Source organism: Balaenoptera physalus, assembly GCF_965194825.1.
Source record: "Balaenoptera physalus genome assembly, chromosome: 1".
NCBI classification, from domain to species: Eukaryota; Metazoa; Chordata; class Mammalia; order Artiodactyla; family Balaenopteridae; genus Balaenoptera; species Balaenoptera physalus.
In genome coordinates this window covers 107656748-107678950 of record NC_138882.1, presented here as the reverse complement: position 1 = coordinate 107678950, position 22203 = coordinate 107656748, and the positions used below count along the sequence as shown (strand labels likewise).

The 22203-nt window shown below is 38.2% G+C and overlaps 2 protein-coding genes across 3 annotated transcripts in view; one reads left to right on the top strand and one right to left on the bottom strand.

Moving 5' to 3' along the window:
* The window catches only part of LOC309656428 (uncharacterized protein), a 467714-nt gene that overhangs the window by 264847 nt on the left and 180664 nt on the right, over positions 1–22203 (bottom strand). The gene's annotated exons all lie outside the window — the stretch shown is intronic.
* VCAM1 (vascular cell adhesion molecule 1) lies at positions 970–21745 on the top strand. The gene is made up of 9 exons (XM_082452020.1): positions 970–4676; positions 5219–5494; positions 7751–8071; positions 9652–9918; positions 11894–12169; positions 14025–14345; positions 15225–15491; positions 16893–17159; positions 20834–21745. Exons 1-9 carry the CDS (start codon positions 4613–4615, stop codon positions 20992–20994), a joined length of 2220 nt encoding a protein of 739 aa, XP_082308146.1. The 5' UTR covers positions 970–4612; the 3' UTR covers positions 20995–21745.

Here is a 22203-nt window from a genome sequence, read left to right as displayed (position 1 = left end):
GTCCTTTCTCTCTCTCTCCCCCTTCTGGGACCCCTCTAATGCGAATGTTATTGTGTTTAATGTTGTCTCAGAGGTCTCTTAGGCTGTCTTCATTTCTTTTCATTCTTTTTTCTTTATTTTGTTCCAAGTCTGTGAATTCCACCATCCTGTCTTCCAGGTCACTTATCTTTTCTTCTGCCTCAGTTATTCTGTTATTGATTCCTTCTAGTGTATTTTTTCATTTCAGTTATTGTGTTGTTCATCTCTGTTTGTTTGTTCTTTAATTCTTCTAGGTGTTTGTTCTTTAATTCTTCTAGGTCTTTGTTAAACTTTTCTTGAGTCTTCTTGATCTTTGCCTCCATTCTTTTTCTGAGGTCCTGGATCATCTTCACTATCATTATTGTGAATTCTTTTTCTGGAAGGTTGCCTATCTCCACTTCATTTAGTTGTTTTTCTGGGGTTTTATCTTGTTCCTTCATCTGGTACATAGTCCTCTGCCTTTTCATTTTGTCTGTCTTTCTGTGAATGTGGTTTTCATTCTCCAGGCTGCAGAATTGTAGTTCTTTTTGCTTCTGCTGTCTGCCCTCTGGTGGATGAGGCTATCTAAGAGGCTTGTGCAAGCTTCCTGATGGGAGGGACTGGTGGTGGGTAGAGCTGGGTGTTGCTCTGGTGGGCAGAGCTCAGTAAATCTTTAATCTGATTGTCTGCTGATGGGTGGGGCTGTGTTCCCTCCCTGTTGGTTGTTTGGCCTGATGCAACTCAACACTGGAGCCTACCTGGCTCTTTGGTGGGGCTAATGGCGGACTCTGGGAGGCCTCATGCCAAGGAATACTTCCCCGAACTTCTGCTGCCAGTGTTTTTGTCCCCTTGGTGAGCCACAGCCACCCTCCACCTCTGCAGGAGACCTTCCAACACTAGCTGGTAGGTCTGGTTCAGTCTCATATGGGGTCACTGCTCCTTCTCCTGGGTCCTGATGCACACACTACTTTGTGTGTGCCCTCCAAGAGTGGAGATTCTGTTTCCCCCAGTCCTGTAGAATTCTTGCAATCAACTCCCTCTAGCCTTCAAAGTCTGATTCTCTAGGAATTCCTCCTCCTGTTGTTGCCAGACCCCCAGGTTGGGAAGCCTTACGTGGGGCTCAGAACCTTCACTCCAGTGGGTGGACTCTGTGGTATGTGTTCTCCAGCTTGTGAGTCACCTGCCCAGCAGTTATGGGATTTGATTTTATTGTGATTGAGCCCCTCCTACCATCTCATTGTGGCTTCTCCTTTGTCTTTGGATGTGGGGTATGCTTTTTGGTGAGTTCCAGTGTCTTCCTGTCGATGATTGTTCAGCAGTTAGTTGTGGTTCCAGTTCTCTTGCAAGAGGAAGTGAGCGCACATCCTTCTACTCCACCATCTTGAACCAATGAGCACTTTGTTATTTTTATTTAAAGAGATTACAGATGATCACTTTTGATTTGATAGTCATAAAAATCATGTGAATCACTTGAAATGATACTATTATCCCTATTTGAGCATGTGTAAACAAGTGTAGAGAGGTTACCTATACTTGCGCAAAGTTGTGCAATTCCTAGGTGGAGTAGTGGATTTGAATTCAGGACTAATGGGATCTGAGTCAAGCTCTCTTTCGAATTGTTATTTATTCATTCAGTATTGATTTACTGAACCCCTATTATCTACTGGTCACTATGTTAAGTGCTGAGGCTCTAGTGGTGAACAGGACACACATACTCCTGGCCTTCCTACAGCTAAAAATCTAGTAACTACCTACCAATAAGCCCTACATTTAGCCTCTGATATAACACAGAGCAGCAGGTATATTCCTTCCTTCACACATCAGTCATTATTTATCAAATGACTTCATAGGTGTCTCTTATCCAAACTAAACATCCTACTCTTTCAACAGCTCCTACCAGGCCAGGGATTTTAAAGCCATCTACCAGCCTTGTCACTTTCTTCTGGACACCCTCTATTTTGTCAGTCTCTCTCATTAAGGACTAGAACCTTGAATCAGACACCTCTGCTCCCAATATGGTCTTGGAGACTATGGCCTCAGGTGATGAGAAGGTTGAATGCTATGAGTGCACCTTGAGCTTATCAACATCTATGTTGGTTTCTCATGACAATGTTGCCTTGTGTTCACTTTGTGATTCACTAAAACCATTAGAGCGTCTTCTTATGGATTACCATCAAGTCAAAATTCTTCCATATTTTACTCAAGACTTTGATGTTTTATATTTCAATGCTGGACTTTAATGCATTCCCATTAAATTTCACTTCATTATCTGGACCATTATTACATCTTTTGAGATCATCCTTATCTTGATTCTGTCATCTCTAAGGTTAACTGTCTTTCTCAATCTTGCATTATGAATAAATTAGATAATCATCTCTCCTATGTTACTGATAAAAATGTTAAACTGAACAATTTCAAAGAAAAAACACAGTAACACTCTATCCAGATAGGTTAGTCCCAATCTGTTAACCTTATACTTGAAATTCTATTCACGCGTTCATTCCACAAATTTTAAGAATATTTTATTCTGGGCTAGATGCTATGATGGAAAATGAAAACCCCTGAGTTTGTAAGTTAGGAATGATTGACATGTTAACAGGTAAATGCAGCATGACAGGTGCTTCACTGCTAGTATGCTCTAGTGAAGAGGTCACAGAAGAGAATGCAGTCAACTCAACCTGGGAGGAGCTGGTAGGACCTCAAATGGCATCCAACTCAAGTATGTCATGAGGGACTTCTGCCGAAACCACTATGAACTAATTCAATAGATTAGATATTTCTCCAATGTTCCAAGCTTGGAATCATATCCAAGCTTGAAACTGAAGTTATTTGCTATGACTTGTTCTCAGTGATCCCAGTTTGGATCCTATGGTTCACTTGTGTTTTTATACCCCAGAGAAGTACAATAAAACTCCATAATTCCCTTTTGATTTCTTCTGAGTTAAGCAGTCAACATATATGGTTCTGATAATCTTCTTCCATGACATGAACATTGTAAAAGGCCTCTAGATTACTTGTTCATCAGCTAATTTTGCCTGAAGTCCCTTTTATGATCCTTAGCTATTTGGCAGATGAAGTCACACTTATATACCATCACAGCCAGTAGCTTCTTCGACTTTTTTTCTCTCCTTATCCTTGAGTGGGAGCCTCATCAGCATCCAAGAGGAGGTCCAGAACCTCTCCAGCTGTGTAGGAACAGTTATCAGTTCCAAACCTCAGTTATGGCCTTCCTCAGTCACATAGCACAGGGCTGTTTATTGTACACATCCCTGGGAGTCCGTGAGCTTTGGTTTTTTTTTTTTTTTTTGTAGAATCCAACATTTTTCTCCTGCAGTATTTACATATTATTGTTAGCATTTTGGAAATTTCTCTTCCAAATTTTAATTTATAATATTTATGATTGCACTTTTTTGGTACCCACCAAGTGTAAAACCATGCATTAGATATTGGGAAGGCAGAGGTAGATACAATGCTGAACAAGAACTGGTCTGGGACAATGATATGAACTGATGATCCAGTGCGGGAGGAAGACCTGCACAAGTCTAATACAAGGAAGTGGCTATTCCGGTTTCTTTTTGATGGGCAAGCATTTTGCAAAGACTTAAGTATGTGTGTGCAAGGCAAAAACAGTCATTTAAAAATACCTTTTAAAGAGTCATTTCACTGGCGAGGAAAAAGAGCATAAAATTGTGGTCATCACCTCCCATAAAAGATAAATTATTTTTCATGTTTTAACTGTGTTTGTGGTTAAGTCTCACAGTCTAAGAGATTTACCACTTCAGATGAATTCCATACATTTACATTTAAGTCTGCAAAAGACTTCCCAATTATCCAGCAACTGAGCCAAAGAATTGGTAACTTTTCTAAAACAGAAGAGGAAAATTCTTTCTCTTTTTCTGGTGGTGTCCCTTTATTCTCTACTCAAGAAAATCATTTCAGAAGCTGGATGTTTGTTGTCAAAAAAACTATGTTGTGAATAAAAAGTATAAAACTAAGAAACTATGCTGTCTCTCTTTTAAAAAATAACTCATCAAAAGAAAGGATCTTTTCCTTTTTTTTTGCAAGAGGAAATTTAGTCCCTGTTTTAGAATTGCAAATATATCTTCCTAATGGAGAAAAATCAGTTCACATGACAGTGCTTGTTTAGCCACTTCAAAAACTAGAGTGTAATTTACTATTTTTCTCTCTCTCTTTTCCCCATTGGAGTCAGAAAGCCTCATTCTGCCACAAGCATTACTTTATATATTTCATGCAAAGATATCCTTTTGGAATGAAAAATCAGGAAAAGTTTTAATTTTATAGCCTTGGAAGTGTTTTCTTTTTCTAGGGCAGAGATAGTAGTTTCAGTACTGAGAGCAACGGAAGGGGTTAATACTGGACTTGGCTGGGTGTCAGTTAAACTTTTTTTCTGGCTCTGCTCCGGGTTTCCCCTTGAAGGGATTTCCCTCCGCCTCTGTGTCTCTGCAACAAGACTCTTTATAAAGAGCAGACTTTCTATTTCATTCCTCACTGAACCTCACTGGCTTTAGGAGCTCAAGACTTCCCAGGCACTTTCAGTGGGGACAGAAAGAAGGGTTTTGGAACCATTATTTTCTCATAACAACAGCAACTTAAAATGCCTAGGAAGATGGTTGTGATCTTTGGAGCCTCAAATATACTTTGGATGGTGTTTGCAGTTTGTAAGTTCTTCTCCTTGATTTGTTCCAAATGCTAGCATTCCATTTTAGCCCTGATTTTGGCTTCAGTCAGTTTTGTTATGGTCGTAAAGAAAGGCACTAGGATTTTTAAAGAGTGGGGAAACTTAATTTAATCTAACTTTTAATGTGCTATTGAGTATTGTTAGACACCATTATATTGTCATAATTAGAGCTGCAAAGTTGATGTTTTTTGGATACCTTTTTCCAATGTCAAATGAGTAATTGGATTCTATCTCTAGGAAGGTCTGTCTCTTTGGTTTCCTGCACTTGATAATGAGAGCAAACTTAGCTAGTGACAAAACAACTCTGATAAATGGGCATCAAGGTCAGAGTGAGAGTTCTCCTAAGCAAAGATGATTTCAACACCTTCTTTTGAAAGTGACTCCAATGTTGCCTTGCATTAGTTGGAAGCAGTTTAGGAAAGAGATCAGCCAGATTGTATTTTGGGTGTTATACTAGAACAGAGAAGAAGGACTAGAATACTCAACAAACCAGTGTTTGTTTTTTCCTTTTTGCCTTCACAGCTCAAGCTTTTAAAATCGACATCTTCCCTGAATCCAAAATTATTGCTCAGATTGGTGACTCCATCTCACTGACTTGTAGCACAACAGGCTGCAAGTCACCATCGTTCTCCTGGAGAACTCAGATAGACAGTCCGCTGAACGGGAAGGTGAGAAATGAGGGGACCAAATCCACGCTGACCATGGATCCTGTTAGTCTGGGGAATGAACACTATTACCTGTGCACAGTGATTTGTGAGTCTCAGAAACTGGAAAAAGGAATCCCAGTGGAGATCTACTGTGAGTACTTAAAAGAATATTTGATTTTCTCTCCATTTTGCTTTAAAATAAGTTTTTAAAAGAAAAGAAAGAAAAAAGTATATTCATGTCCAGATTCTTGGCTAGAGGACCTAGTGTACCGAGAAAGCTAGAGACAGCTGAACCTAGCACTAGACAAGAGGCCTAAATCCTAGCTTCTATTTCCAACTCTGCCACAAACATGGTGACCATGGGTTAGACTCAACTTCTCTGGGCTTCAGTTTTCTTAACCATAAAGTGAAGATCTCTAAGGTTCTGTTTATTTTATTTAAAAAAATTTCTATTCAATTATATGCTTATATGTTTACTTGTCCATGTGTCTAAATGATTTATGAATTCCATACTTCAGGGGTTTCCCATTTATTTATTCTTATGCAATTTGGTGCTTAAAATTAATTTAAAGATTAAGAAGGTGATCTATAATTTAGTAATGGACTTCTGTACAAAATTTTCCCCTTTAGCTAGAAGAAAAATATCTGCAAACATTTCACTCATTTGACTTTGGCAGAGATAAATTTAGGATGTTTTGTTTTTGTTTTTGTTTTTGTTTGGTGCCATTAAGTCTTAATGCCCAATCGCTCAACCTCAAAGATATTTGTATAATGAACTACATTTGCCTTGTGAATGTGAATGAATACCCCTCCTTTACCAGCCTACCAAAATGTATCCCAATCCATTCTCAATCCAGCAAAGAAAGTTAGCAAAAGGAGTGAAACAATAACCTGAAATAAATCACTTGCATTCTGGTTACTGCTCTTTCCAAAATACTGGAATCCTTGATAGTCATCTCTTCAGGAAGACCTCATTTCATTATCTTTTCTACTTATGTTGCTTCTCTTCTGCTGTAGTGGAGCCAACTTTGTCCAGTAACCTTAACTGATTCGTCAAGAAGCCAGTATGTTGCTAGTGCTTCCCAAGAAACCGTGCCTGGCCGGCTGCTTTCAATTATGCTGGCTGTACATGCAGAGTTTATGTCCATGCAGCCTCCTGAGCTCCTTGAAAGGCCCCCTTATGTAAATACAGGGGAAAGTAGTGAGTTCTTGTATTACCTGACAGCAAACTATGTGGATTATAAGTGCATTTCTTTCAGAATATGAGGGACAGGACTATTGGTGGAAAAATGAAAAATACTGTTTCTTCACATAGCAAAACATTTCCAGTTCCTTTGCCTTTCCTCTCAAGTACCAAATAGTTGAAGATTTAAAAAGAGAAATGAAGGCCCTTCTGGCTTTAATTATCTTGGCTGAAGTTTTCTGTTTTTTTTTCAAGAATGTCTGTCTTTCATTATGTTTAACAGTCCTGTCTCCATTCCACATTTGATTGTAATATTCTTTAGAGTTGGAAACTTTGTATTCTTATTTCACAGTCTTGAATCGAGCCAATGTGTTACCATCCTGGCGGTTTGCAATGAAAAGTAGCCTTGCAAGGAAAACAATAGCTGACTGAACTAGTGTGTCCCTTGACACTAAAAAGTTCAAGTGGAGTATTAGTTAGACTTTGAGTTAGGCATTTTGGGAGGCAAATATGCCTTCCAGAATTTAAAGACCGCACAGGTGTACCTTTCTGGTGGATGAATGCCTGTCAGAGGCACCATTTTTCAGAAGCCAATTATTTAGAGTTGTTCTTTTCATTTCTTAGCATATCTTGCCCAATAACTATTCTTTGCAATGACATTCTCAGCCTCAGGTTCCTTATCCATAAAATGAAATATATCTGCCCTCACTAAAATAAGAGAATGTGATATAACATAAAAAAAATCTTCAATAGCAGTACAGAATAATAAAAATCCTGAGTTTAAATCCCAGCTTTACCATTACTAGCTGTGTGACCTTAGGAAAGTTATGCACATGTGCTAAGTTTATGTTTTCATATCTATGAATTGTGGTATCTATTTCTTAGGGTTGTTGTGAGGATAAAATAAAGTCATTGGTGTTAAATGAATAGCACAGTGATGGGCACACATAAGTGTTCAATAAACATAAATTTCTTCTCCCTCCTTTTACTCTGATAACATGCAACACTTAGTACATGCAGCGTCAGAACTGAACTCTCTAACAGGAGATCCCAGTTCTTGAACCTACCCCAAACCATGAAAGGCTATTTAAACAATTAATTCTGCTGTATTAAGACTGTATTCGCAAACATATTAGATTTAGTTTACATTGATTTAAATCAGTAAGGGACCTCATACAACATGAACAAAAAGTCCATTTGTATGTATTTGTTTGAACTTTGCAGCTTTCCCTAAGGACCCAGAGATTCATTTGAGTGGCCCCCTGGAGGTTGGGAAGCCAGTCACAGTCACGTGTTTGGTCCCTGATGTTTACCCATTTGAAAGGCTGGAGATAGAATTACTGAAGGGCAATCGTTCCGTGAAGACACAGAACTTTCTGGAGGTTTCAGAAATGAAGTCCCAGGAAACGAAGAGTTTGGAAGTAACCTTCACTCCTATTGATGAGGATATTGGGAAAGCTCTTGTTTGTCAAGCTACATTACACATTAATGAAATTGATTCTCAACCCCAAGTAAGGGAGACTACAAAAAAACTGCAAGTCTACAGTAAGTACTTGTGTAAAGTCTATGGGAATTTAGTCTTGGATCTATACAGCAGTAAACTTAGCAGCTAAAGTCAAGAAGAAACGTGTTTGTAGTTTTTACACCATTTTGATTCATTGAGAGCATAATTTTTGTCAATAGCATGATTTAATAAAAAGCGCACCAAATTTGTGTTGAGAAGAGTTGAGCTTAAGTTCTGGCTCCACTAACTGTGTGAATTTGGGCCACTTAATTTCGCAGTCTATCAAAGAGGACTACTAATACCACCTGATTGGGTAGTAGGAAGTAGGCTCAAGTGATAAAATGTTTTTTAATCATGTTTCATAAACTCTTATACCATGCCTTGAAATATCAAGATATAGAGATTTTACAAGGTGGGCACTTATTCTGTGTGTGAGTGAATATATGTATGCTCACCTGGACACATATGTGTGGGGAGAGAGAGAGGAGATGAGGTTTGATTGTCTCCATGCTCCCTGAGACGGCTGGGGGAGCTGAGACAGTCTTGAAATCCCAAAATTGGTAGGAGTGGACACACTGTGCTTTGTTCTAGACTAAAATGCTCTGGTCTGCTTTAACACCATACTTAAAAGAAGTATTGCCTTCTATAACATGTTTAGCTGAAAGAGAATGAGATGGAAAGGTTTTATCAATGTTTTGAGAAGAATAGTCAAAATAGATATTTTTCCTAGAGAATATAAAACTTGGAAACGAGAGCTATAACTAAATATTTGAAAGACAGTCATGTAGAAGTGGGATTTGATATATTCTTTAGCAGTAGAGGACTGAACTATGACCAGTGTATAAAAGTTAGTTACAAAGAGGAAGAGTTCAGCTCAATAAAGGGAAAATGTTCTAATAATTAGAGCTGTCCAAAATCAAATGGACTGTATTTACTATAAGGCAGTGGATTTCCTTGCACCATAAGTGTTGAAGCTGACTTGAATGAACCTTTGGCAAGGAAGCTGAGCCGGAACTTCTACCTTACCTGGGAGACTGAACCACATTATTCTAAGTGTTTTCTTAATTTCTGAGTATCTATGGCCATCTGAAAACACAAAACATCAAAAAAAGTAACTCCATCAAATTAGTCAGAAACTGGATTGACTAATTTTTATGACTCAGCAATTCTTTTTTAAAATTAATTAATTAATTAATTAATTTTAAAATTTTTGGCTGTGTTGGGTCTTCGTTTCTGTGCGAGGGCTTTCTCTAGTTGCTGCGAGCGGGGGCCACTCTTCATCGCGGTGCGCAGACCTCTCACTATCACGGCCTCTCTTGTTGCGGAGCACAGGCTCCAGACATGCAGGCTCAGTAGTTGTGGCTCATGGCCCTAGTTGCTCCACGGCATGTGGGATCTTCCCAGACCAGGGCTCGAACCCATGTCCCCTGCATTGGCAGGCAGATTCTCAACCACTGCGCCACCAGGGAAGCCCAACTCAGCAATTCTTTACACTAGTTTGGCAGAGAAAGTTTGTCAAATTTGTGAAAGCATGTAAATAAAGTGTATGAGAGAAATACAGTAGCCCTATTGATTCAAGATGATGCTTAGCAATGACTACTATTGTGCCCTGCCTTCTCAGTCTCACCCAAGGACACAGTTATATCTGTGAATCCCTCCACAAGCCTGCAAGAAGGTGACTCCGTGACAATGACATGTACCAGTGAAGGTCTACCAGCTCCACAGATTTTCTGGAGCAAGAAATTAGACAATGGGAATCTACAGCTCCTTTCTGAGAATGCAACTCTCACTTTAATTGCTATGAGGATGGAAGATTCTGGAATTTATGTGTGTGAAGGAGTTAACCTGGTTGGGAAAGACAGAAAAGAGGTGAAATTAATTGTTCAAGGTAAGCAGAATGTGAAAAAAGGACTGATAAAGCAGCCGTCATTTGGATTTAAGCAATAGTGAAATAGCTTCAATGCCAAAATTACTTTGTTAACTTTTATTGATGATCCATCTGATCGTCATGCACTTTAATACAATTATATATTTATCTTACTCATGCTTCTTGGAAATCTTTCCTGCCAGAACTTCCATGGCCCTGCTTTTCTGGTTCCTTTCCATTTCTCATCATTCTTTCACTGCCTCATCCCTTGGCTTTCTCTCTTCCTTCTGCCCCTTGAATATTAGTATTCTCAGATTCCCACATCTGGTCCTCCTCCCTTCTAACTCTGGACTCCCAAGATTTGAACTATGTATTATATGCTGTTTACTCTGAAATTCATGTTCCTATTCCATATCACCAAAACCTGTCAGTTCTACCTCAATATGATCCCTAGAATCTGACCTCTTTTCTTCAACCCTCTTGTCATTGCCTTAGTTTATCATCTCTCACTTGGACTCTTGAAAGATGTTCTTGTCAATAAATAACATCCACTGACCACCAGCTATATTCCAGGCACTTTACATATGTTTCCTCTAATCTTCAAGAAATAACTAACGAGTACGTATTTTATATCCATTTTACAGATGAGAGAATAGTGTCTCCCAGAGATTTATAATGACCCTTATTGCTTGTACATCTAATATTTGCCAGGAATTCTCTTTCCACTTTATAAATGTTATGTCTTTTTTCTTCACCACAACCTTATGAGGAGAATAAAAACACAGGCACAGAATAGTTGACAATTTGCCTAGAGTCACATAGCTCATTAGTGGCATTTAACAGAGACCCATTTAAACCCCAAACTCCATGGTTTTTCAACTATAGTTAATTGTCTTTAAATGGTCACCTTGCTATCATTCTGTCCCCCAACATAATCCTATGCACTGCTACCAGAGTTATCTACCTTAAACAAGAAAGGTGCACATTTTATATGACTTCAACCAAACCCTAATTGCATATAAATTAAAATTCACATTTCTTAAAATAGTCACGTAAAACTCTTCACAATCTAGTCAGAAACAACTAGCAGGGATGGCATTGGCAGCCAAAGAGCTTTTCTGGATATCTGAGACTTAGGAGTTTGCCCTGGCATCTCAGTTTTCAGCCCCTGAGTCAATAGAAAAGTATTTTTATATTGTTTCAAACAAATTTAAGAGGTGGCCTGCATACCACTTTAATGCTTAGATTTTGACTTCGCTTTCAGTGTGATTCTGTGTGACTTTCAATGGTACAGCTTTATTCTGTTGATACAGAATCTCTAAGTGTTGGTCTGTTATGGGTATTGCTTCTAATCAGAAGACATATTTGTATAGCTTTTTCTCAGTACTTTTCTTAGATTTTGTTTTATCTCCACATGAGGATGATTTGATTTAGTTGTTCAAGCAATTGAAAAGCTGGGATCTTGAATCAGACCCACCTGGCTTCAAATCCTAATTTTGCCACTTGTAAGCTGGGTGAGGTTATTTCTCATTTTTCTTCAAGAAGAAAGAGGAGGAGGAGAGGGAGACAGAATTAATAGTACCAGTTCATGAAGTTGTGAGGATTAAATGAGATAATATATGTAAAGTGGTTTACACAATGCTTGACACACTGGAACCTCTTATATTTCTGAGCTGTTGTTCCACCGTTACAGGGATTTGATAAACTACATTTGAGTGGAGAATGAATTTTTTTGGTTGAAAAGATGCCAACCTCTGTCTTGACAAATTTTTATCCTTATTCATTGTGTTGAATGAATGAATCAACAGCGTCTTGTGCATTTGTTCTTAAAAGATGTGGTTTCATTTCTGAAGGTCCCAAGGTGGAAAGGAGTAATTTATTCCTGGCATAGATGTTAGCTGAAAAGAGGCCAGGAAGAAAATAGACCATATATTGAGCTGTGGTGAAAGAAGAAAAGAATCTTATCTTCTTTTCATCTTGTTCTTTTATCCCCCAGAGAAAATGTTTACTGTAGAGATCTCTCCTGGATCCCAGATTGCTGCTCAGATTGGCGACTCAGTTGTGTTGACCTGTGATGTCATGGGTTGCGAGTCCCCATCTTTCTCTTGGAGAACCCAGATAGACAGCCCTCTGAACGGGAAGGTGAGGAGCGAGGGGTCCAAGTCCACGTTGACCCTGAGCCCTGTGAGATTTGAGAACGAACATTTTTATCTGTGCACCGTGACATGTGGGCATAAGAAACTGGAAAAGGGAATCCATGTGGAGCTCTACTGTAAGTGGTTTTCAGAATTGTTTACTGTTTTGTTGTTGTTGTTCCCAGTTCCACTGGAACAAACAGAATGCGAATCTGTGATACACAACAAGATCCTTGTGTTTAGAAGAGGAATTTAGCATTGTGAATGGTTCCTAAATCTCTGAACCAGAATTTTTGATGTAACTTAATTGGCCTAAATCTTAAGTAGATATTACATATGAACCCAGCATCCACAATGCTTAGGTTGTGTCTTGTCGATACTCTCTCATCATGGACTTGAACACACTGCATGCTCCCTGCTTCCCATGCCCCTCTGGGTGTATGTGGGGTGTACAGAGGTGGTCGTGTGCAAGGAGTGGAGTCAGTATCCACTCAGGTAACAGGGTGGGATGACTGCTGCTCAATTATTTGAATTGGGGGTGAGGCCCAAGCATACTGTTTTGAAGGCACATTTGAAAGCCGATTGGCAGGATGGGAGAAATGAGGCAATGGGGAGCAAGAGAAAGCCAGGGAGTTAGATTGGTCACTGGGGATGGTCAGTGGCAGATAAAAAGTAGAACCAGGAGACTGCACTAGATTTGAATATTGATTTACACCCCATACGTACACTACACTTTTTCTTGCTGTTCTTGTCACCTTAACAAAAATCCTGTACAGCCTCAAATCTCTATGAATTGACATTGCTGGAGTTCCTCGGTTTATAATGAACGAGGGAGAAAATATGCAAAGTGATCCTAAAGTTACACTTTTGAGAAGGTTATTCTGCCTTGTTTTGATTCAGTGGAATTCAAGAGAACAATTGTAGAGATTTTCCTCCAGAAATCCTGCCCAAACTTGTGTTACCCCTCAGGAGTTTGTTCAGCATGAGTTAGAGTATGTCCTTAAAGGGATTTGAATCTCTCAGAGGAAGGGTAAATTTATTGCGTTATCATATTACCAAGAGTCCAGGACCTGCTGATGTAGGGACATTCCCAGCAGTGAAGCCTTCCCATCGTACAGAAACATTAGAGAATGTATCACTTTAACAACATTTTGCTTAAGGAGAAAAAAAGTTTAGCATGGCTCTTGCTCTCGATAACCACTCTGATCTCACTTCTATTGATTTGCATAAGATGTGTTATAAATGTTATTCAGAATCTAAATCTCATAGTTTTTTCTTAACTACAAGTATGATCCAAGGAACATTTAAGACTTTCTGCCTAAACTTGGCCATTGCAAATGAAAATGTCTAAACTGAGAAGTGCCCTTGGGTCTTATTTGAGATGAGAGGCTGAGTGGCTCTGTGAAACCAAGCCTGGGCTCTGAGCTCAAGGAAATAGAGATTCTGATCTCAGCTCAGTAACTTACTGGATATGATGCCAAATGGCAGACTCTTAGCCTCTATGTTTCCCTAGCTGTAAAATACATTCTCTATAAGTTTGTCTAGCTGTAAAATAAGTTAATACCCATTAGATTATGCCGTTTTGAAGACTGAGATAATGAATGTTAAGGGGCTAGCACATAGTAAATATCCAATACATCCTGGAAAATATTTAAGATGTTTAAAATATATAGTTACTAAATAGGATGGTGGAAGCTGCCATGTCCATTGAAAAGACCAGTCCATAGCTGTCAGCAAGATTGCATCACTAGAGAAGAATAAGAAGTATATTTATTACCTGATGATTTGATGTGCTAGGTATTTTTTGTTTCCAGCGTTATTTATATTTAATGTCATAAATATTTATACTTAATGTTGTTATTTATATATTAGTGATCATCCTATCCCAGGTGAATTAAAATCTGCATTTTGAGACTTTTGCATTTAATAGAGATTAGTTCTGTTTTTCCTTGACTGTCACATATAAACATCATTTTTGCTTGACATTTGCAGCCTTCCTTAGAGATCCAGAAATTGAGATGAGTGGTCTGTTAGTGAGTGGAAACCCAGTCACTGTAAGCTGTAAGGTTCCTGATGTGTATCCTTTTGACCGGCTGGAAATTGAATTACTTAAAGGGGAGAGTATTATGAAGAATAAAATCTTTTTGGAAGATGTAAGTAAGAAATCCCTAGAGACCAAGAGTTTGGAAATGACCTTCATCCCCACCACTGAAGATACTGGAAAAGTTCTTGTTTGTCTGGCTAAGTTACCTATTGATGAAATGGAATTTGAACCCAAACAAAGGCAGAGTACACAGATGCTATATGTTAATGGTAAGTACATGCATGATGTATCCACAATTTAATATGAATTTTTTAAAATCATGGTTGCCAGGCAAGAGTTAACATGAGGTTGATAGTTAAAACCATTGTGGAAAAAAATAATTGAAAAGGAACAACAAAATAATGATTATTATAACAAACCACCCCCAGTGCTTAAAACAACTGTTTATTGGCTTATGATTCTAAGCTGGCAATTTGGGAAGAGGTCAGATGGGCAGTTTGTTCAATGTGGTACTAGATGAGCTCATTCATGCCTTGTCAGTCAGTTGGCAGGTCAGTGGGGGATGGTCCCAGGTGGCCTCACTCACATGTCTGGGCCTTCTCTGGTGTTTCTTGGCCTTTCTTTCTCCATGTGATGTCTCTCAAGGAAGGTAGCCTAGGTTTAGTCACCAGAGTGCAGTATTTCAAGAGGGTGATCATGAAAGGGGCCTCTTGGGCCCTGGGCTTGGAAGTCCTACTGGGTTACTTCTTACAGGATATATTGGTCAAGGTTAGTAAAAAGGACAGCCTAGATTCAAGAGGTAGAAGAATAGAGTCCACCTTTTCATAGGTGATTCACATAGTTCATGGTCATGTTTAATGTACCATAAATGTCAGTATATACTATCACTGATCATCCATTCTTTGATAGTAAGAGAGTTTATATAGAATTTATTTCCATTGGAAAATATCCAGGATGTGTCCATATTCTACTCTCTATCGTTCTGTATCTGCTAAAGTAAATGGGGACAGAAACCTCTTTTGGAAAGTTATCAAGATTTATAAATTGTTCTAATCCGCGAATCCATAGCCCAGTTTCGCAACATTATCAAAACTCTTTGGAACTCGGCGTATAAAGAGTCAAGCTAACAAGTGTCCCTACCTTTTCAGTTGCTCCCGGGGATACAACCATCTTGGTCAGCCCCTCCTCCATCCTGGAGGAAGGTAGATCTGTGAATATGACATGCTCTAGCGATGGCCTTCCAGCTCCGAAAATCCTGTGGAGCAGGCTGCTAAGTAATGGGGATCTACAGCCTCTTTCTGAGAACACCACTCTTACCTTAACGTCTACAAAAATGGAAGATTCTGGTATTTATGTCTGTGAAGGCATTAACCAGGTTGGAATAAGCAGAAAAGAAGTCGAATTAATTATCCAAGGTGAGCTAAGTGATTCAATGAGTTATGATTGCTTGTCTTATTTTGGTTGTGTTACTGGTTTTGAACAAAGTCCTTTTTGAAACAAACAAAATTTTTACTGAAACAGAATGCATTGAGCGTTTTGAAGAGCTCATGGTGTTTCCTCTGCATGGAAAGCTCCTGGAATAGCACTTCCACATGAGCCATTCCAAGTCACTTATCCTAAAATTCTTTCAACTGCAGGTGGAATCCAGGAACTGTGCCAAGAGTTCCAGTTACACTTACAAGGCGTTGATTATGGCATTGAAATAAGGATAGGAAGATGTATATATGTATTTTGAAATTACTTAGGACTAAAGCTACCTTATCTAGCTGGATTAAACTATGAGTGGTAATCTCACAAGATGACTGCTAGTATGTGCTTAGAAGCCTAAGAAGGCACTTAAACATTTTATAAACTCTGAGATTGAGTAGCAGTGACCATGCCCTCTGGTTTATCAGTTTAATGGCATAGAATCACTAGGGTGGATGAAGTTAGCAGATCCAGACCCATTCTTGCCAGGATGGAGAGGCAAGACTGAGAACAAAACAATCCCTAGTTGACAGGATGAAGCTGTAGGCAGTTTTGGGCAAAATCATGAAGTGATTTGGATTTCCCTCATACCTTCCCTTTGGGGGTTCAAGGTGCTCTTCTTCACTAGAGCTGTCAGTTCCTATCTTACCCCTTGGTATTGTTTCCACTAAGATATTAGTGACTTTCTTGTTACATCATTACAATAATAATTTGTATTTTAAAAGAAGAACCTTGGCAGGGCAATGCACTACCTTAAAGAAAGCCCTTAGGATGTAGCTCTGGTTGGGGAAAGAGTATCAAATCAAGTCACAAAACAGATGAACTTAATGGGGATCTCACTTATAAAATGGTGATGTGGTACCTCCCTCCACAGGTTGCATATTAACAGAGATGTTGTATGTCAAGTACTTAGCCCAGGATAATTGGTGTTGTTAAGGATTGTAAGCACAGCTTAATTTCTTGATCTGGGGTTGTCCAGCTCAGAACTCAGAAGCCTGTAAAGGCCTTTATACTTAAAGAAATATTTGCACAGCAGTGTGACAATAAAAAAGTTCTTTTTCACATTTGAAATCTACAGCTGTTTTTAAAACACTTATTCGTTGGCTAGGCTGAGTAAAGAATTATATTAAGGGACATGAAAGAAGCATAAGAGTTGTCTTCTTTTATTAAAAATGTGATCATTTACAACAATCCAGTAAATGCTTGACTTCTATAATTACCCCTCTAAATATTTAATGCAAACAGTAAGCACAAATACCATCTTGACAGCTATTGTTACTGTCATTAAATTAATATGGGATTGGTTTATATTTCATTCAGTCAGAGATATCTTTAAATTCTTTCCACAGTTGCTCCAAAAGATATACGACTTACAGCTTTTCCTTCTGAGAGTGTCAAGGAAGGAGACACTGTCATTATCTCCTGTACATGTGGAAATGTTCCCCAAACTTTGATAATCCTGAAGAAAAAAGCAGAGTCAGGCTACATAGTGCTGAAGTCTACAGATGGTGCATATACCATCCACAGGGCCCAGTTGGAGGATGCGGGAGTATACGAATGTGAATCTAAAAATGAAGTTGGCTTGCAATTAAGAAGCATAACACTTGATGTTAAAGGTTTGTTGTTTGTTTTTGTTTTTTATTATTTTTTATAATCGGTCAGAGGCTTGGTGAATTGTAACGAATTTCAAGGATTAGGTGAATGAGTGGGCAAAATGGAACTGAATTCCATGATGATTATGGTTATTTCTTAGTGTTTCCTAAAATAATCACGCACAGCTGCTCTATCGTATGGAGTTCAGCCAGGAAGTTGACATCAATCAATCATTGGTCAGTGCAGAATTCCCGTTTGCTTTTTTAAACGTTGACAATTCATCACTGGTCTCTGAGGTCCTGCATTTCCAAAGTGTTGAAATGTATTTTCAAAACCTTTCCCTGGGCGTTATAAGGAAACTAGAGAAGTAGAATTGGCACGTGGAAAAAGAAAGGTTCTATCCAGACCCTTTTTCTTCCTACCAGAAGAGAGTGCCACTCTCTGAACACGCAGTAACTACATATTTTCTGGATTGACTCTCCTCAGGATAATAATTGAGTATGGTGATCTTAATGCTGGACAACATAAAGGAAACTCTAGACTACAGAACTGTCTCCTTAGAAAATCCAAGCTCCTTGTCCATTTTACCCTATTCTGATGGAGAGAGGGAGGGAGGGGCAGTGGCCCCAGCAGAGAAACTTCAGAAGCCTCTTAACCTCCTAACTCCTCCTGTGAACACACAGTAGGATCTGTTGATCTTATCAGTGGAAGCAGAATAAGTCAGCCTTTACTACTCTGTCTCCCACTCCTTGAGTGCTAATGAGCTCCCACTGTGTTGGAAGCCAAAATTGAAGTGAACATTCTTGCAATCAAATGCCAATTCTTAAGAGCCTCTGGCACTGGGCTCTCAGAGTTAGCAACTACTCATCAGTGTAAAGAAAATTTAAACGTGGGTCAGAAAATGGGTTAAAATTTTACTCATCTGACCAAATCTCTCAAGATTACAAGACCTTACCGTATGTTTTCTTGTCTTCATGGTACCTCCTCAGAACATGACAATATCAATACATCCATGTAGAAATGTTAAAGAAGAGGAAAATATCACGATTACATGTAAAACTTTTAGTCATCCACCTGCAGTGATTATCCTGAAAAGAGTTGATCTGGCCAATGAAGTTACTATGTGTTCAAAGAATGGAACATTTACCTTGTATCATGTTACTCAACGTGACACAGGGGTGTATGTAATCAGTGCTTCCTATGAGGTTGGGGATGTTTCTGGATGGACTGAGAGCTTGGTTATGAGTAGGTTGAAATTCATTTATTCCTATTTAATCCTCAATGCCTCCAGAACACCTTTAATTAAGCCTAGTCCCAGGAACTTGGACTCCTAACATTTTTATATTTCTTTTTGTAGTTAACGATTCTCTTTTAAAGACATACCAAAGCTTCTTCTCCAGTTTTTATCTCTCATACATTGCTGTCTTTTCTAATTGCTTTATTAAGTTAGTAACTTACATATTTGCCATTTTTCACTCATTATTTAAATGAACCAATTAAAGCACATTAGGCACTCAGTTAGAACCCCCAAACTAAATATGGTTTAAAATAACTACAAATGAATGGAAACAAAAATTTGACATTTTTCCTGGGAATTTTCAACTAGTCATCTTTTGTAGTTAGCTGAGTTTTAAAATTAATTTTGGTTTGTTTTGTTTTTTTTTACAAATACATCTGCTTGAATGTATTCCAGTGATAGAAATGGTTGGGAGTCTTTAGGATTTTCAGTGTTGATACAGCTAATAGAAAATTGTATTTGAAGGTTGCCCTGGTAACCGACTCAGCAGCGAATTTGTATTTTACTGCAGATATCTGAGGGGAAAACCAAAGGCAAAAGATAGTATTTATTAAATTGAAAAGAAAACAATAGGAGCAGAGATACCATTGCTCAGCAGGTTATCAATATTGATGCCTAACCATAATTATGATAATGGAAATTCTATTAAAATATTACCCTTGTACTCTGACTAGCTCTACTCTAGTGAGGGAAAGTAGAAAAATAAGGCAATTTTCATTATGTTTATGGTGAAGTGTTTTTGACCTCAATAATTCAAAAAACTGGACTTCCCGTCATCTGACTCCAGTGATTCTTTTTAAATTTTATTTATTTATTTATTTATGGCTGCGTTGGGTCTTCGTTTCTGCGTGAGGGCTTTCTCCAGTTGCGGCAAGAGGGGACCACTCTTCATCGCAGTGCGCGGGCCTCTCACTATCGCGGCCTCTCTTGTTGCGGAGCACGGGCTCCAGACGCGCAGGCTCAGTAGTTGTGGCTCACGGGCCTAGTTGCTCCGCGGCATGTGGGATCTTCCCAGACCAGGGCTCGAAACCATGTCCCCTGCATTGGCAGGCAGATTCTCAACCACTGCGCCATCAGGGAAGCCCCACTCCAGTGATTCTTTTCTTCTTGGTTGATCTCCAATGATTAGAAACTCCTAGAAGTAAAGCAATGATTATCAAGGTCAAATCACTCATTTCTTCCAGGACTGAGACAATATATACGTCACTTGAAGAAACAATATTTGTGAGGTCATACAGTGCTGTGCAAAAGTAAATATAAATAGAGATGAAACTTCAGTAAATACCATGCTATCTTCTATAGATGTTCTTATAAGGTTAAGATATTAAATAGTATTGTAGCTGTCAGATGATTTTTGTAAGTAGAAAGAGTACTAATTTTAAAGTTTTTGTATACTATTACCTTATGTACCCAATTTACAACAAAATGACAAAATGACAGGATGTAGAAAGAAAAAAATATATTACTATTCAAAAGATATTTATTGGGTGCAAGCTACTCCAAGCAAGGAGCCAGGTACTGGCTATTCAGTGGTGGATCAAAAAGAAACTAGATACATGTGCTTACGTAATTCACAGTCTGAAGGAGGAAGCCAAAATTAATAGATAATCAAACAAACAAATGTTTAACTACAAGCTGTGATTAGAGCTATAGAGGGAAAGTGTAGTGGGTTATAAAACTATATTAGGAAAGAAAGTATATTAGGGTTTCTTATTTAGGCTGGAGGAGATGCAGGTCAGAGAATGTCTCTCTGAGTAAGTCACATTTAAGCTAAAACATAATGCTATCCAAAAAACTTCATATTATCAAGAAGTGATATAAATGCTGAAGAGGAATAATGTATATTAAGATGCCCTACTTCAGAAATACAAAATACAAAGTTTTCTATATATCTCTAAAAAAGCCATCGATAAGAATTCTTTCCCTTACTATCTTATATGTGGTGTTTGACTATAATGGTTACACTCTAGGTGTTACAAGGCTTTTCTTGGAGAACTGTTTAGTTATTTTAATTCATAATGATCAGAGTCCTAGTTCTTTAGTATATGTTTCTATTTCCCAAAGCAAACCCTCTTCTCCTATTCTTGCTCTTCTAAATGAGCCCTAAAAAGTTGCGCCCTTCCTTCCATTCTGCTATTGAACCTGAATCTAGTTGAATCCAAGTTTGTGGAAATCAACAACTGTCATCTTTAGACTCATCATGACCATAGCAACTGCTAACTGATTATTTGAAAAATTCAAAGAAATATGCATTTTGGGTCCTGTTGGTTCTTATCACTACTTTGATTCACTTCTCTTTAGAGAACGAGTTGTACTGTTAAAATAAAACATGTAACTATTATTATTAAACAATTTCTTTTTATACTAGACATTAATTGCATCCATTTTGTTATTTTCCAGGAAGAGAAAGTAACAAGCACTATTTTTCTCCTGAACTTCTCGTGCTCTATTGTGCATCCTCCTTAATAATACCTGCCATTGGAATGATTATTTACTTTGCTAGAAAAGCCAACATGAAAGGGTCATACAGTCTTGTAGAAGCACAGAAATCAAAAGTGTAGCTAATGTTTGAAATGTTCAATCAGAGACACTATTTATCAGTTCAAATCCTCAGTACTGCTCATCATTCCACGAGGAAAACAACAAGCTAGGAGTCCAGACTTCCTTGAATGTAGTGAACTCTTGGAAAGAAATGGCTGCCTATGCCCTTTGTTGTGAGCAAGAAGCCAAAGGAAAATTTCTGCCTAAAAAATAGGCACTACCTTTCAGATGTGACGACTGGAGTAGTTTCTTGATGTGTATATGCAATAACATGATTTGTATATATGTAAAATAAAACTATGCCATAACAAGATTGCTTGGAATATCAGCACACTATAGTCACATTTCTATAATTATTAAAATGTTGCTTGAATTGACTGTTATAACTTAATGCATCTTAATATTGATTGGCAGCTGAACTATGTCATCTTTTTAATATTTTATTTCCTTTAACAAAATTTTATTCCTATAAAGTTCATAGACAACAGTTCCATGTTTTGTAAAGACGTTAGAGTTTTATATTGTTATAGGCAAACGATAAACCAAGAGGGCACTGGGTTGACTTTCAGGTACTAAACACTTCAACCTATGGTATAATGGTTGATTGGATTTCTCTGGATGGTACTGATATGGTACGGAGACGTTTTATGATGTTGTTTGTTCATCAGACTCTTGTGTAACTTTCTCAATGTGGTCTAAAAATGCAACTTCTTTTGATTTTCTTTTGTAAATGTTTAGGTTTTTTTGTATAGTAAATTGATAATTTCTGGACTTGAAAGAGTTGTGTGTTTATTTATTATAAATTGCCTCCTTTATTCATGTTGCAGCTCTTTGTGAAATGTCAAGTTCCAAGACCAAAGAGTTCAAACCCATAGAAATAATAAGCAGATACTTGAAGTATGGTCCTCAGATTACTTTTATCAGAATCATCGTGGGAACTTGACAAACATTCACATTTCTTGGGGCCATCCTAACCTATTGAACTGAAATATCTGGTTTTGTGACCTTGGAATCTGCAATTAAAAATTTGTTTTTATATAGTATACACAGAAAGAGTGAATGCAGATGAACATGCACATATTAAAGGGCAGCAAGTGAACACCTGTATGTACCACTAAGGCCAAGAGATAGAGCATTACTATTCTTCAGAGCCTCTTAGATGCTACTCACTGATTGCAGCTCTCTTACTGAGGCATAAGCGACATCTTGAATTATACATTAACCATTCC